At 51.9% G+C, this 12,421-nt stretch overlaps 1 protein-coding gene across 5 annotated transcripts; it reads right to left on the reverse strand.

Moving 5' to 3' along the window:
• Nucleotides 1–625: 625 nt before the first annotated feature.
• LOC140643292 (complement decay-accelerating factor, GPI-anchored-like) lies at nt 626–10,522 on the reverse strand. 5 transcript variants are annotated; one of them, XM_072844870.1, is made up of 15 exons: nt 10,137–10,520; nt 9,703–9,894; nt 8,852–9,040; nt 8,517–8,613; nt 8,261–8,346; nt 7,635–7,826; nt 6,964–7,035; nt 6,348–6,374; nt 5,595–5,658; nt 5,304–5,414; nt 4,830–5,021; nt 4,457–4,552; nt 3,616–3,729; nt 1,744–1,955; nt 626–1,582 (listed from the first exon to the last, which is right to left on the reverse strand). In XM_072844870.1, the coding sequence occupies exons 1-15, from the start codon at nt 10,216–10,218 to the stop codon at nt 1,578–1,580; spliced, it is 1,731 nt and encodes a 576-aa protein (XP_072700971.1). In that variant the 5' UTR covers nt 10,219–10,520; the 3' UTR covers nt 626–1,577. The 5 variants fall into 5 exon arrangements, with proteins under 5 accessions (XP_072700971.1, XP_072700970.1, XP_072700972.1 ...); XM_072844869.1 differs by having other exon boundaries at nt 3,616–3,732; XM_072844871.1 differs by lacking the exon at nt 3,616–3,729 and having other exon boundaries at nt 10,137–10,521.
• Between the last annotated feature and the right edge of the window lie 1,899 nt (nt 10,523–12,421).

Raw genomic sequence — 12,421 nt, forward strand, 5'->3', positions numbered from 1 at the left:
GATGAGTAACCCAGCACGCAATCTGCATGAGTTATCCTAAGCAATGCTGTAAACACATGGGAGTGCCTGCCTTGCGAGGGATGCTTGGCCTCGGTTGGTCCACTCCATCGCCCTGCCCTTGGTCCTCAAGTCAAGGGCAGCCCGAGGCCACCCCAGGCTCTCCCTTGAAGAGCACGTCTCCTCCTGCCACACCGTGTTGCACCATGCCTGTGTCTTCTCTTCATTGCACCTCTCCCTCTGCGTCAGCTAGGTGAGGTTTAGGGCGTGCTGGGGGTACCACTCGGCACCCCTGGAACAGCCCCTGCCGCCTCGAGCCCCGTGATCGAAGGGATGACCAAAAGGGGACAGCGAGGGACGGCAGCCGGGGCATGGTGCAGCTCAGGCGCTCAGATGGCCGTTGCCTCTCCCTCTCCTCAAAGCAATAGCAGGATTGCACCCGTCAGCACAAGCCCATGGAAATGTGCTGCGTCCCACTTTGATAACAAATACAACAGCAGAATCAGAAAACTGCGTGGCACCTTTCTGTCCTACCCGTAGCACTGCCTGTCTTTTGCCAGAACACCAACAAATTCCATCTCTTGGCAAACACCAATAAAGCGGAAAGGCAATTTTTACAGCTTCTTTATTAGTTGGTCCTATTATTAGGACCATTAATTTTGTCCCCATGTCAAAACAAAACAAGGAGTACAAGCCAGCGAACGCCGAGCAGGGAGCAGTTAGTTTAATCCTCTGAACTCCTTGCTGGAGCTGCAGCCTGTTTTTCTGGGTAGAGAATACGACCGGTGCAGGAATACTCGAGGTCGGCCAAGGGAAGGTTATAGCTGCAGAGGAGTGCACACCTTTCCCGGCACTGCCCAGGGTGGAAATGGGCTCTGCTCCAGCAGAGGTGCTTCGCCTCCCTCATCACAGTTCCCAGGAAAGGCCAGGCGCGCTGCTATGGACAACAGTGCAACACAACAGCAACAATTATCTGAGCAACAGCAATTACCTGAGCAGCTGAGTACATCCGGCAAACAATGACACCGCAAAACCATCTAAAGTGCTCTATGAGAAGGTTTGATTAGAAAACAAAAAAAAAAAAAAAAAGAAGCCAGGATATTAGTATTGCTTATCTTTTATTCCTTTTCTTTACAAAACAGTTTTACTATAAATATTGCAATTTTCGCACTCATATCTGCACACTAGTAAAGGAACCTCAGTAAAGAAGTAGTTTAAAAAGTACAAGTAGATCTTGCAAGATTGTGCAAAGAGGGTGATTACTATGAAATTATTTTCCTAGTGGAAAGAAGAGTTTACTGAATTTTTAAAGCCTCACTTTAAGAGCTGCAAAAATAGTTTTTTCATTTTTTTTACAAACAAAAAAGTAGGCATTGAACCAACATGGAGCTGAATTTGAAGTATGTTTGATTTTCCTGCTTCTTTACAAAGAAATTCTTGATTGTAAAGTCAGACACTTGACGCCAGGTTGCCTTCTTGCACTTAGAACTTCATCCCTGACCATGTCAGGAGTTAGTGTAGCAACTCTCCCTTCTCTCCAACCAGCTTCGTGCCCCTAAGGATGCTACAGCCGTCGGCATTTATCCTGCAACAGGGAAAGGAGCAGTTCATTAGAGTTAGTTGCTGCGTGCTGCAGCCCCTTGGCTTTGGGAGGAATGACCTTTGCAGCCTCTGGTTTGTGGCACCTTAGCCCCAAGCCACGGTGACCCGAAAGCTGTTTTGGGTGCCCCCCGCGCAGGTCCCTACCGTTGGGTGCCTGGCGCCAGGGCTGGCACAGATGCGCGTGGGTGGGCGCCGTGCAGACGGGGCAGACGTGGCAGCCGGGGGTGCGGCGGGGGACGAGGTGAGCTGGGGTCCCCTCCCCGGCCAGGGGACACACGGGGCAGCCCGCCGTGTCACTGTAGACAAGGGAGAGGTACAGCTGGTCGGCGCAGGGAGGGCAGACGGGACCCCGCGGGCTGTGGAGAGAGAGCCGAGGGTGAGCCCTGACGGGTTCATGTTGGGAACTGCTGTCACGGATGGAGTGATGCACTTCACTCGTAAGAGAAGCAAAAATATACATTATTGATATAAAACCGTGAGTTAACAAGGCTCAATGGGAAATGCGACAGTGGTTTAACAAGATTCAATGGCAAGGTACACTTATTTACTGCATAGAGGACAGGACAAAACTGTCAGGGAGATGCTCCCGTTGAGTCATGAGGTTCAGAACGGACCCCCTTGCTTTCTAAACTCCTTCTCAGCGAGGAGTCTAGGTGCGGCCGGATCCACTCCTAGTCCCAGACTTGGTCAACGGTTTATGCCTAAAGGCTTATATATGTGCAATCCATCCTTTATATCACTTAGCTAAGATTTCAAAGTTTAGCATGCTATCCGTCACTTACTGAGGATCTGGTGCAGCAAGGAACGTCTCAACCTCGAGGAGTAACCTGGAGAGGCGTCCCTGCTCCAGGGGAGATCCTGGCGCGCAGCCCGCTGCCGTGCACGGGAGCTCCAAGGGCTCCTGGGCTGCTCACTATTTATGGGGGTAGGATGCTCGACTCATGGTCGTATTTGCACACCTAACACAGATTTTAGTTTCTTCACTGTGGTTGGGTGGGCGCATCGCACAATAGCTCTGGGCTGTTGTGGTGTTACCTGTCTCCCGAATCTGCTTTGAGCCAGATGCGGCCATCATGAGCAGATGCATCCATTACAACCGTCACCGGTGGTTATCACCTGAGCAGGGTTATGGGAGATATGGGCAGGTGAAGCACACTGTCACAACTGCTCCTCGCCAAGCCACACCACACAGGCTCTGGCACCCATGAAAGCTAGTTTCATTAACAATTTCAAAGATACTAACTTTTTAAACTCAAAGAGTAGCGATTCATGAGTGCAGAACTGAAAAGGCTTCTCCAGGGTTAGGGCTAATAGCAAGTGGAACAAGCACTCGCAGGAACAGCATGAAATAAATGATCGGTAAAAAGAAGTTCATACTCGCAAAAGCTAAAGCAGGCGGGTGCACACCTCAAACCATGTTTATTTTAAACAAATATTTATTGGAATTTGCCTCTGTCAGTGATGACTCTGACAAGGAAGCTTTGTGGGCCTCGTGGGCACAAGACTCGCATGGGCAGATGTCAAAAAATAAACTGAGCATACAACATCACCTCACTCACCTCGTCGCTGCTCTGCCCCAAACAAACTAACCATGCCTCGAGGTGGAAAAAGCACTTGGCAGCGGCATGAACAGAAGGCCCACGCTGCAGGGTCTTTTACAGCACTCGGGCTCTTTGCTGCTTAATAAAAACCAAAGCTCCATCACAGGCCAAAGAAGGCACGAGGCCGAGCCAAGCGAGGACAGCTGAAGAGAAGAACCTGATTCAGAGACGCCCAAGGAAACTGCACGCGCGTTGTCCAAATAAACCTCACACCAGTTTCACCTCTCTGTGCTTGCAAGCAGGCACCGCACTTGTACCCTGATACCAAGCTCCAGGGAAGTAGAACCAACATTTACGCACCCCCATCATTTTTTTATTTTAAGTTAAGCGGTTAACTCTGTTTTGAGGATGCTCAGCGCACACCACGGTGCCCGCTGCGGAGAGGAGCCGCCTGCACCAGCTGCACCGCACTCACCCCTCGTCCTGCCGGCGGGGTCCCCCCGGCCGCTGCCCGGGCGCTGCGGGACGGCTTTCGCACTGGCCGAGGTGGGCGCGCAGCCAGTTCTCACAGACGGGGCAGACATGATGGCTGCTGTGGAGAAGCACCGTTGAGGACGCGCGTTGAGTCTCTCTAGGGAGACTCAAAAATCATCTGTGGAGCTGGGCACCTCCAGCTTCCCTGGTACTGAGGAACTGTCCCAAGCAGGATGAAAACCTGGAATTAGCTCTATCACAAACCTCCCTCCCTTTGCTAAAATGTATGAGATGTTTCTACGTCTCTTCTAAAACACGCTGCTTCATAAATCCATGTTCTCCTTGCAGCCAGACCCCCAGTTCCCAACCTCACCTCATCAAACCTGCAAACCCAGTCCTGCTTCAGGTCAGCGTTTCTCTCAGGGAGCAGAGAGGGGGAGCAGAGAGGGCAGCTCTGTCTCGGCCCTGCACGCCGAGCGCTGCGGGGAGCGTCCGGGCACAGCAGTGTACGGTGCAACTGCCAGAGAGCAACACAAGTAAGGAAATAGGAGGAACGCGTGCATGTGCTGAATGCCTTTGAAAAGCACTGAAAGAGCAAAGCACAAAAGTTGCCCAGAGTGCCTTTGTTTTAGGGGGGAAAAAGCAGAGATTAGTATTTTAAAAGTAATTAAATGCTGTAATACTCAGCACAGTATCGACAGGAAAGAAGTGGGAATAAACAAGGAGGTGCAGAATACCCTTATTTTCTCCTCAAATTGAATAAATACAGTTCTACTCTACTCTGAAATGATTCTTATTCAAGCCCACCGTGGCACCTATGTATTTTTAAGTGGAAGACAGACCTTTCGTGGTCCATGGGCTGCTCTGCCTCGCTCTGCTCTGGAACAGCTTCTCCTGGGCTGTCACCCCTCAGCGCATCTGCACCTTTGGCAGGAGAGCTGAATGCAGAGAGGGAGAGAAGACAACCTGAATCCACCTGAACGCAGGGCTTTCCAAGAATGACTACTGCCCACAGAACCACTTTTTTCTAAATAGCAAATACTTTCTGCTGCTAAAACTGGACTTAAAGGAACCAAAGGAATTGCAAACTGCAAAACCTGCTCTATCCGTACACAGATGCTTTCTCCCCCGCGAGAAGCGCCCCTTTCCCCCCGCGTTGCTTTACATGGACCCGTGCAAGGGGAGCGGGAGCAAGCACCCGCTTGGCCGCGGTACCTCGTGCCTGCTGGGCTTTGGCTCTCCCCGCCGCTGATGCTGGCGACCGAGTAGGTGCGCGGTGTGCCGGGCTGGGTGTGCAGCCAGTCCTCACAGGCGGCACAGCTGCGGCGTGCGGGCTCGGCGCAGGGGGCCAGGGCAGCGTGCAGCCGCTCTTCGCAGGTGGGACACACGTGGCAACTCGTCGTGTGGCTGCGGATGAGAAAGACGGGGGGAATCCCTCCTGCTGAGCCCTGAGAGCAGCCGGCAAACACCAAACCCTCCCGTGAAGCAGCCGTCGCCTCTTCGGCGAGCGGCGTGTTCATCGCAGAGGCAGAGGTGCTGGCATTTTAGAATCAAAAACCGCATAAAGATGTGCCGTACCGGGGTGGTCAGGCACGGCAACGTTTGTAGCTAGAAGTAACACCGGTGAGATCCGTGGGTATAGTTGGAAGAGTGGCACAAGCTTTTGGGCAGATGAACAAGCAAACCTACCAAAAATAGGAATGCCACAGCACGGGCTGCTTCTCGTCATCCATTATCTTTGGGTGCATCGGTGGATCCCTTCCCTTCATCTCGTGCTTTTGTAAACGCATATTGTAAGATCTGAAGAGACAGAAAGGAGAAAATTCATAGAATGAAAAGCAACTTAGCAACATGGAAAGATAGTACTAACCATGCAAATATATACTGAAGGTAATTACTGTCACTTAGAGCTTAAAAGGAAATACCCAGTTATCCTTCGGGAAAGTTATGACTGATGAGGGGCAGCTTAGGCTCACTTACTCTTTTTTATTGTCTTTCCATCTCATGATGATCCCAGCTAGAATTCCAAGGACTACTGGGGGAACTAACAAAGAAGCAAAAACATTTTTAAAATAAACAACAAATTTGGTATGTAATTTAAGTGAAATCCTGCAGTTTGGTAAAAGACTAGCAGCAAAATTCTCTGCTCTGGGGCTGCCCGTCACCACCCAGAGGCTCCCTCTCAGCCAGAATAATGCAACCGCCCTCTTGTGTCTCTGAAGACAGCACAGAAACCACTGCTAAGCCTGGTGCCGTGCTGAACTTAAGGGTGTGATCCGCATTTATTTACTGCCTTTATAGACAGCCTCCTGTTTCTTTTGTATTTTAAACACACTCACCATTTTTAGTACTTGATCTCTTTTGCAACAAGGATGTTCCAGGCTTCACTAATCTCTTATCTTTCAATGTCTGCCAAAGCCTTTTAAAGCAACTTTACCAATTAAAGAGTGACAGGACGTACGGTTTTTGGCTGGCTTCTTACACTGACTTCTTTGGTTTCTTTCATTGCAGCCTCCATTGATGTAATGTTTTATACTAGGACACAGACAATCCATCCACTTGCTTGCCATGCTGCTGCATTACCCAACAGCAGAGAAACCCCTGAATCCTGACCAGAGACACTCGGCACTAGGGCTAGCGAAATGAATAAACCGAAAACACCGACTCCAGGTATTTAACAGCAAATAACAACTTTGGGTTAGGAAAGTATATTTTCAATTTTAAACTACTTACCGATGCAACTAGGGATGAGGATGCTTGCTAGAGAAGAAAACAATGAAATTGATGTTAAAAAAATGAAGCCAACAATGCTGATAACTAAACAGGGAAGTTCCTTACTCTATGCCCACAGAACAATGTTATTCAAACCCAGATAACCATAACACTGCTGAGAAGACAAAATGCTGTAAAACAATCTGTCATTAACGACTACACACATCGTTATGCTCTTCTTGAGTCCCTCACCCCACCTCTCTCCACTGACGGAGCTGAGGTCCATAGCTCCAGGCTACCTCCACCCTCAGCAATGTCCAAATACAGCTAAGATAACGTCAGTGGTTTCTACTGAGATGCTCGGCTGCATGGAGGGAGATTCAAGCATCAAAAATCCTACCCCGTATCATGTCAGCTAAGGAGTCACTCAGCTGGGAGCAGAGAGAAAAGGGGATTAGACCAGGGCATAAGCCTGTGTGAACCCCTTAGAAACTGGAAGATGGACCCACCAAAAGAAATGAAGAAGGCACAATGAGAGCAGAAATCCAACAGCACGTGGAGTCACAGCTGCCCAACGTGGGTGCAATTATAGCAACTAAAATGACCCTGAGGCAGAAAGCCTCTCTTGAACTCTTACCTAGCCAGTAAGGATTCTCTGCTGTCTTCTCTTCCAAGGGTTCAGTTTGGTTTGTCGCTGCTGTAGTGCTAACTATAGAGAGAAAAAAAATAAAGGAAAACCACTCAAAATTATATTTTAGCTAATTCTCCATTTATACATAACATATAAAATACTTCAGTGAGGAGTAAATGTAGCATGGGCAGGTGGCCTCTGACCTGTGCATCTGTGGCTACGACAGCGAGAGCTGTGGAAGGGTCAGACGGGGACCTCTTGGTGACACTACAAGCCTTACAGATAGAGGGGTCTGCTGTCCCACTTGGCTTTATTGCCCGGGTGTTGTTGAACATTAGATATAAATCCATTCTGAGATTGAGTCCATCAGCTTTGCAGTTACTGATACACTTCACTTATTGTTTATTAAAATTCTGCCTGTTCCTCTTGAAGGGAAAAACGTAAAACTGTGTACGACTGTGCTCACGTTGTTCTTCAGCACAGCTTGGCACCCTGCAAAGCACAGACTTGCTAACCATCACTGCTGTACGCAGGTGCTGCTCCCCTGGAAACAAACCCTACGGGAACGCCTGTCCAGACTGGAGTCCTTCCCTTTCTGAGAGAAGGGAATTAGGAGAAATTAACTGTACAGCAAAAAAATCTACTCGAGAACAGGACGATTATCCAGCAACACTCACCCCTGCATTCAGGAGGAGACCCGCTCCAGACACCATCGACACTGTTCTCCGTTGTACAACGAAGAGTTTCATTTCCCACAACCTGGAGCCCAGGGTCACACGTGTACATCACGACCGAGTTGTACACGAACTCTGTACCGTTGCCGTTGTGCTTCCCATTGGGAATAGCTGGAGGCGGAGGACAAGAAATAGCTGGGGGAGAAAAAGAAAAGAGTTCAGGAGGTGACCCCTGGGATGCTCTTTGCCACGATCTGAAGAGAAGAAAACCCAAGGGCCGCTGGCTCACAGGCTCGCGTTGCATCAGTCGCATCAGGCTGAAACGGGAGCACTGGCCACCCTCTCGGCACGCAGTGACTTTTAGGTGCCTGCCAGCCTGCTGTCCTGCGTACGCAGGGGCAGCGGCAGTCTGCAGGGACACCAAGGCCCCTGGGTTGCTCATTCGTGTCAGTCTTTCACATGCAGAAGGCACCAGCGATGCTACAGGCTAGTCCCTGCTTTCATCACACCAGCTGTCTCCCTTCCAGAGATACTTACCTGACTTCAATTAGCAAAATCAACACACGATTCGGTATTTCTGAGTTGGAACGTTTGGTATTTCCAGTCAAGCGCTGGACAACTTCACTTACCCTGACAAGCTGGAATTTCACTCCAGGCAACTTCATCTCGCCTTAGGGAACACCAGATGAGAGGTGACGCTCCCTGTAACGTGTACCTGCAGGGGTAAAAGGCACATCAACAAAGCAGTTTGTTGTCACCAACCAAGAACGTGTCACCCCAGAGAGGTGCCGAGGACTCAACAGGCAGAGCCCCTTGTCCCGGCTCATGCACCAGTGACTCTGGCCAGGCAACTGGGATGCAGTGGGCAGCTGGCTTCACACTCACCCACGGTTACAAACTACATCTGCTTTTGCACCGAACAGATGATCATTTGCAATAATTTTGCCGTGTTCTGGATTTGGTGGAATACCACAAGATTTCCCTAAAAAAGAATAAGATTATCCTTAGGACACTATGAGGACGGTGAAAAAAATCCGCACACGTACTTTTCATGACAAGTATGGCAATGCCAAACCAGGCACGTGATGGTATTTCATGCTAAACATCATTAAAAACAAGCAACCCGAAAGCACAAATCAGACGTGGCACTCAGAACGCAGCGCTGCATATGCAGCTGTGGGAGGACAGTGCAGAAAATGAAATGACACGGAGACACTCACTCTGACATAGCTGGGGAACTTCTGACCAGGCTAAGTCGTCAAGACAAGTGCTGGTGGGGAGCTGGTCTGTGGTATTCGCATAGCCTGGGCGACAAATATACTTCACCGTGACATTAACAGGATAAAAATTATGCATTTCATCTTGTGATATTGTAGCGAAATGCACACGTGGCGGGCTGGGACAGCTACCTAGCGACACAAAGACAAGCAAAGTGTACAGTTACACAGCAAAAATACCCATATTTTGCATTCAACTATGTATAAACACAAATCCAAGTGATAATGCACAAGCCTCCCTAAGAATATGGATACCTTAAAAAATATTTTAAGAAGGTGATTGGTAATTTGTGTAAATCAAAAATACCCCTAGATGGCTATTTAACAGAAAAAGATTTTAAATGTTAAAATTTGCTCTCTTTCAATCATTCACAAGCAGCGGTGCTTACCCCCCTTGCCACTTCCACCGGCGATGAAGGGTTTGAGGTGGGGAAGTGCAGCCACTTCTCACTGCGGAGGTTTGCAAATCCCCAAAGCCAAACCTTCCCCCTTAGTTAACCCTTGGGCCAGCAGGCAGCTGCGCCAGCGCTTCACCACTGTAGTTCTTCCCCTCTTTCTTGCTCTTCCCCAAGCCATTGATCTATTTTTATTGCCACGCAAGCGCCAGTGCGTGGCTCCAACGGACTAAGCAGAATTAGGAAAAAGGGGCAGTAAGAGATTCTCTGACCAGCAACTCGACCGTGTGTCACCTCGGATGAGGAAACCCTTGAAACAGCGATTGCTAAAGCAGTAAATGTTTTCACAAGCAGGGCGCAATTCTAAGCAACTCGTTTCAGAGAAGGCGAAATACTTACGACCGCAGAACGCCGGGAGGTTGGACCACTGGGAGTTTGCAAGGCACTGTACTGTATCTGAGAGCAAGGGGCGTTTAACGTAACCTCTAAGGCATCTGAACGTTACTTTGGAGCCGACACTGAAGCTTCCCTGATGTTTAGCGTTCTCCGGGGGCTCCGCGTGGCTTATATTTGGCAACGGCCCACAGTCACCTGTAGCAAAACAGACCCGGATTTAGGGGGGCTCCCGCTGCCTTCGTTGGCTCCCCGGGCAGGGCGCAGCCCAGCTGCACACGCAAAGCCCGCAGGAGAGCACGGCACACCCACCCACGCCACGCACCCAGCACGGCGGAGCACGCGTGGAGCACCCGCAGCGCACCCGCTCAACTCACACGGAGCACACGGCTCACCGCGCGCCCCCCCCGCATCACCCCCATCCCTCCCCGTGGACTCACCCCACGCCGTGGGCAGCGACAGCAGCAGCGGCAGCAGCAGCAGCAGCAGCAGCGGGAGCGAGCGGCGGCGCCCGGGGCCCATCGCTGCCGCGGGGCGCCTGGAGCCGGGCGCGGAGCGGGCAGCCGTGGGCAGCCGTGGGCAGCCGTGGGCAGCCGCGCACCGGCCGGCCGGCCCCGCCCGGGGCGTGCAACCCGAGGCTCTCGGCCTCCGCCGCGGGCCCCGCAGGGCGGGGAGCGCGGGGGGAGCGGGGCCACTCCCGGCGGCGCGAGGAGGCGGGAGGGCTTGCTCAAGAGCACGGGTGGGTGCTGCTGCCACGCGTGGGCAGCGCGAGGAGGCGGCTGCCGGCCGGGGCAGCACCCTCGGCCGTGGGACGTGCAGCCAAAAGCGGTGCCGCTCCCCTCGGCCTGACCCCCTGCTCGCCCCCCCCCCGCGATCCCACCTCTGGGAGGTTTCCTGCCGGCAGTCTGCCCTGCGGCTGGAAGCGGGAGCGGGCGTGAAGCAGGCAGTTCTCCTCCTGTCTGCTCCGAGGGGCTCACTCGGCATCCAGAGGAATGCAGTGGGGCTCCCCAGCCACCCACTGCCTCAGCCTCTCCTTCCAGTCGTTTCTCTGCGCCTTCCAGTAAAGACACACCTCTCTCCAAAGCTATGAAGTCCCAAAGGAAAAGAAAAAAAAGACATCAAAAAGGGCAGCAGGTGGGTCTGGCCAGCGCCAGGTGTGGACCCTGCAGCACAGCCCGCAGCTGGGAGGGGTAGAGAAGGTCCCGTTCATCCCCCAGCACTGGCTCTGCTGCGTGCGGGGACAAGAGCTGCATCTTCATGGGGTGCCTCCTGCCCTCCCCGACAGCGTCTGGCCTGAGGCTGCTCCCAGGGAGCCCAGCACAGCACAGCTCGGCAACACCAGCCCCCGCCAGGCCCCCCGAACCGCCTTCAAATGTCACCTGCCTGTCCCTAGGAAGAGACCTCCATGAAGAGAGGTTTTTCTGCAAGAAGAGAGGGCTTTCCTCCAGCCCAAGGGGTGCACGGGAGACCAGAGGGCTGTAAATCAGCCTCACTTTGAAGCTGCTGATTGAGCTGCTTCTGTTCACACTTATGCACAAAACAAGGCAGTGGGGATACCAGCATTTCCACGGTAACTCTCCCAGTTAGACACAAAACTCTTTGAACGTGATGCTGTGCTGCCCACGGAGGCTCGGGGATGTCCTCAGGCCCTGCCAGGCACGGGAGCAGCTTGCCTCGGCTCTGCCTGCGTGGGAAAGCGGAGCTGCTCCGGGATCCCTGCCCGCAGGGCTTGCGGGAAGAGCCAAAGGAAAGGTTGTGGCTGTATTTGCTGCCTCGTCCCGCTCTGCCGAGCAGCGCTGCCAGTAAGGGGACACGTACCACCCCACCCCGAGGAAAGGGCAGCCAGCAGCAGCCTGCCTGCCTGCCGGGACCTTCCAGCCTCCCTCCGTCTGCCGTTGTTATCTAGGAAACAGTGATGTTTCCACTGAGAAGCTCAAAGTTATCTTTTTTATTTTTCTCTTCCCCCCCCCCCCACTTTATTTCCCTTTCCAACACAATTTAAGCTCCAAAAATTTGTAACAAAAGCATTTGCAATGAGGCCAAGAGGTGTTTCCTGAAGGGAGGAGTCAAGCAGCCTGGATAATGTGTTCCTTTAAAATACTTACTTGTGAACTTGTTGACAAATTACAGGGAGATGTCTCGGCCACATATTCTTACAGATCACTGGTCACCTGGGGTCTGAAGTGGGATGGTGGCTGCATAATGCAAAAGGCAGTTGCTAACAGAAACAAAAAATTGCTTTAAAAGCTGGGGAATTCTCTTGAAATAGCTTACAGCATGGGATAGCGAGGTGTTGAGAACTATTTGGCAAAGACTTCTTGTAATGTTGAGTCTCCTGAGGGAGTGGCACAGTTTGTGTGTTCATCAGAAGAACCAACTGCTGTAGTTCCAATTCAGTGAAATTCCCTTGCTAACAGAGTTCAGATTAACCCCTTGAACCAGGCTGCTTTCCTACCTGAGGCCGTGCAGGAGACATCTGTATCTGCCGAGACCATCGGGCTCAGACCAGCCCGTCCCTCTGCCTCTCTGCCACCCACGCTTGCTGTCCCATTTTGCCCCAGTAAGCGCCTGAGCACTGAAACCTCCTGCTCAGGAGCTGCCCCAGCAGCTGAGCCCTGCGATAGCGGCTCTGCGCCTGCTCAGCTGGACCCGCCGAGGGCGACTTGCTTTAATCGTGCTCTGACATCCCTTCCCCATGCCGCGGAAATCAGGCCAAGCAGATGGC

The sequence above is a fragment of the Ciconia boyciana genome, chromosome 23, assembly GCF_034638445.1.
Source record: "Ciconia boyciana chromosome 23, ASM3463844v1, whole genome shotgun sequence".
Classification (NCBI taxonomy): Eukaryota; Metazoa; Chordata; class Aves; order Ciconiiformes; family Ciconiidae; genus Ciconia; species Ciconia boyciana.

Coding starts and splice junctions, on each gene's coding strand:
- LOC140643292 (XM_072844869.1), bottom strand. CDS start 10,218: ATGGGCCCCGGGCGCCGCCGCTCGCTCCCGCTGCTGCTGCTGCTGCTG. Junction 9,041..9,702: donor CCTCCCGGCGTTCTGCGGTC/GTAAGTATTTCG, acceptor TTGTGTCGCTAG/GTAGCTGTCCCAGCCCGCCA. Junction 6,375..6,963: donor AGAGAATCCTTACTGGCTAG/GTAAGAGTTCAA, acceptor TTTCTTCTCTAG/CAAGCATCCTCATCCCTAGT.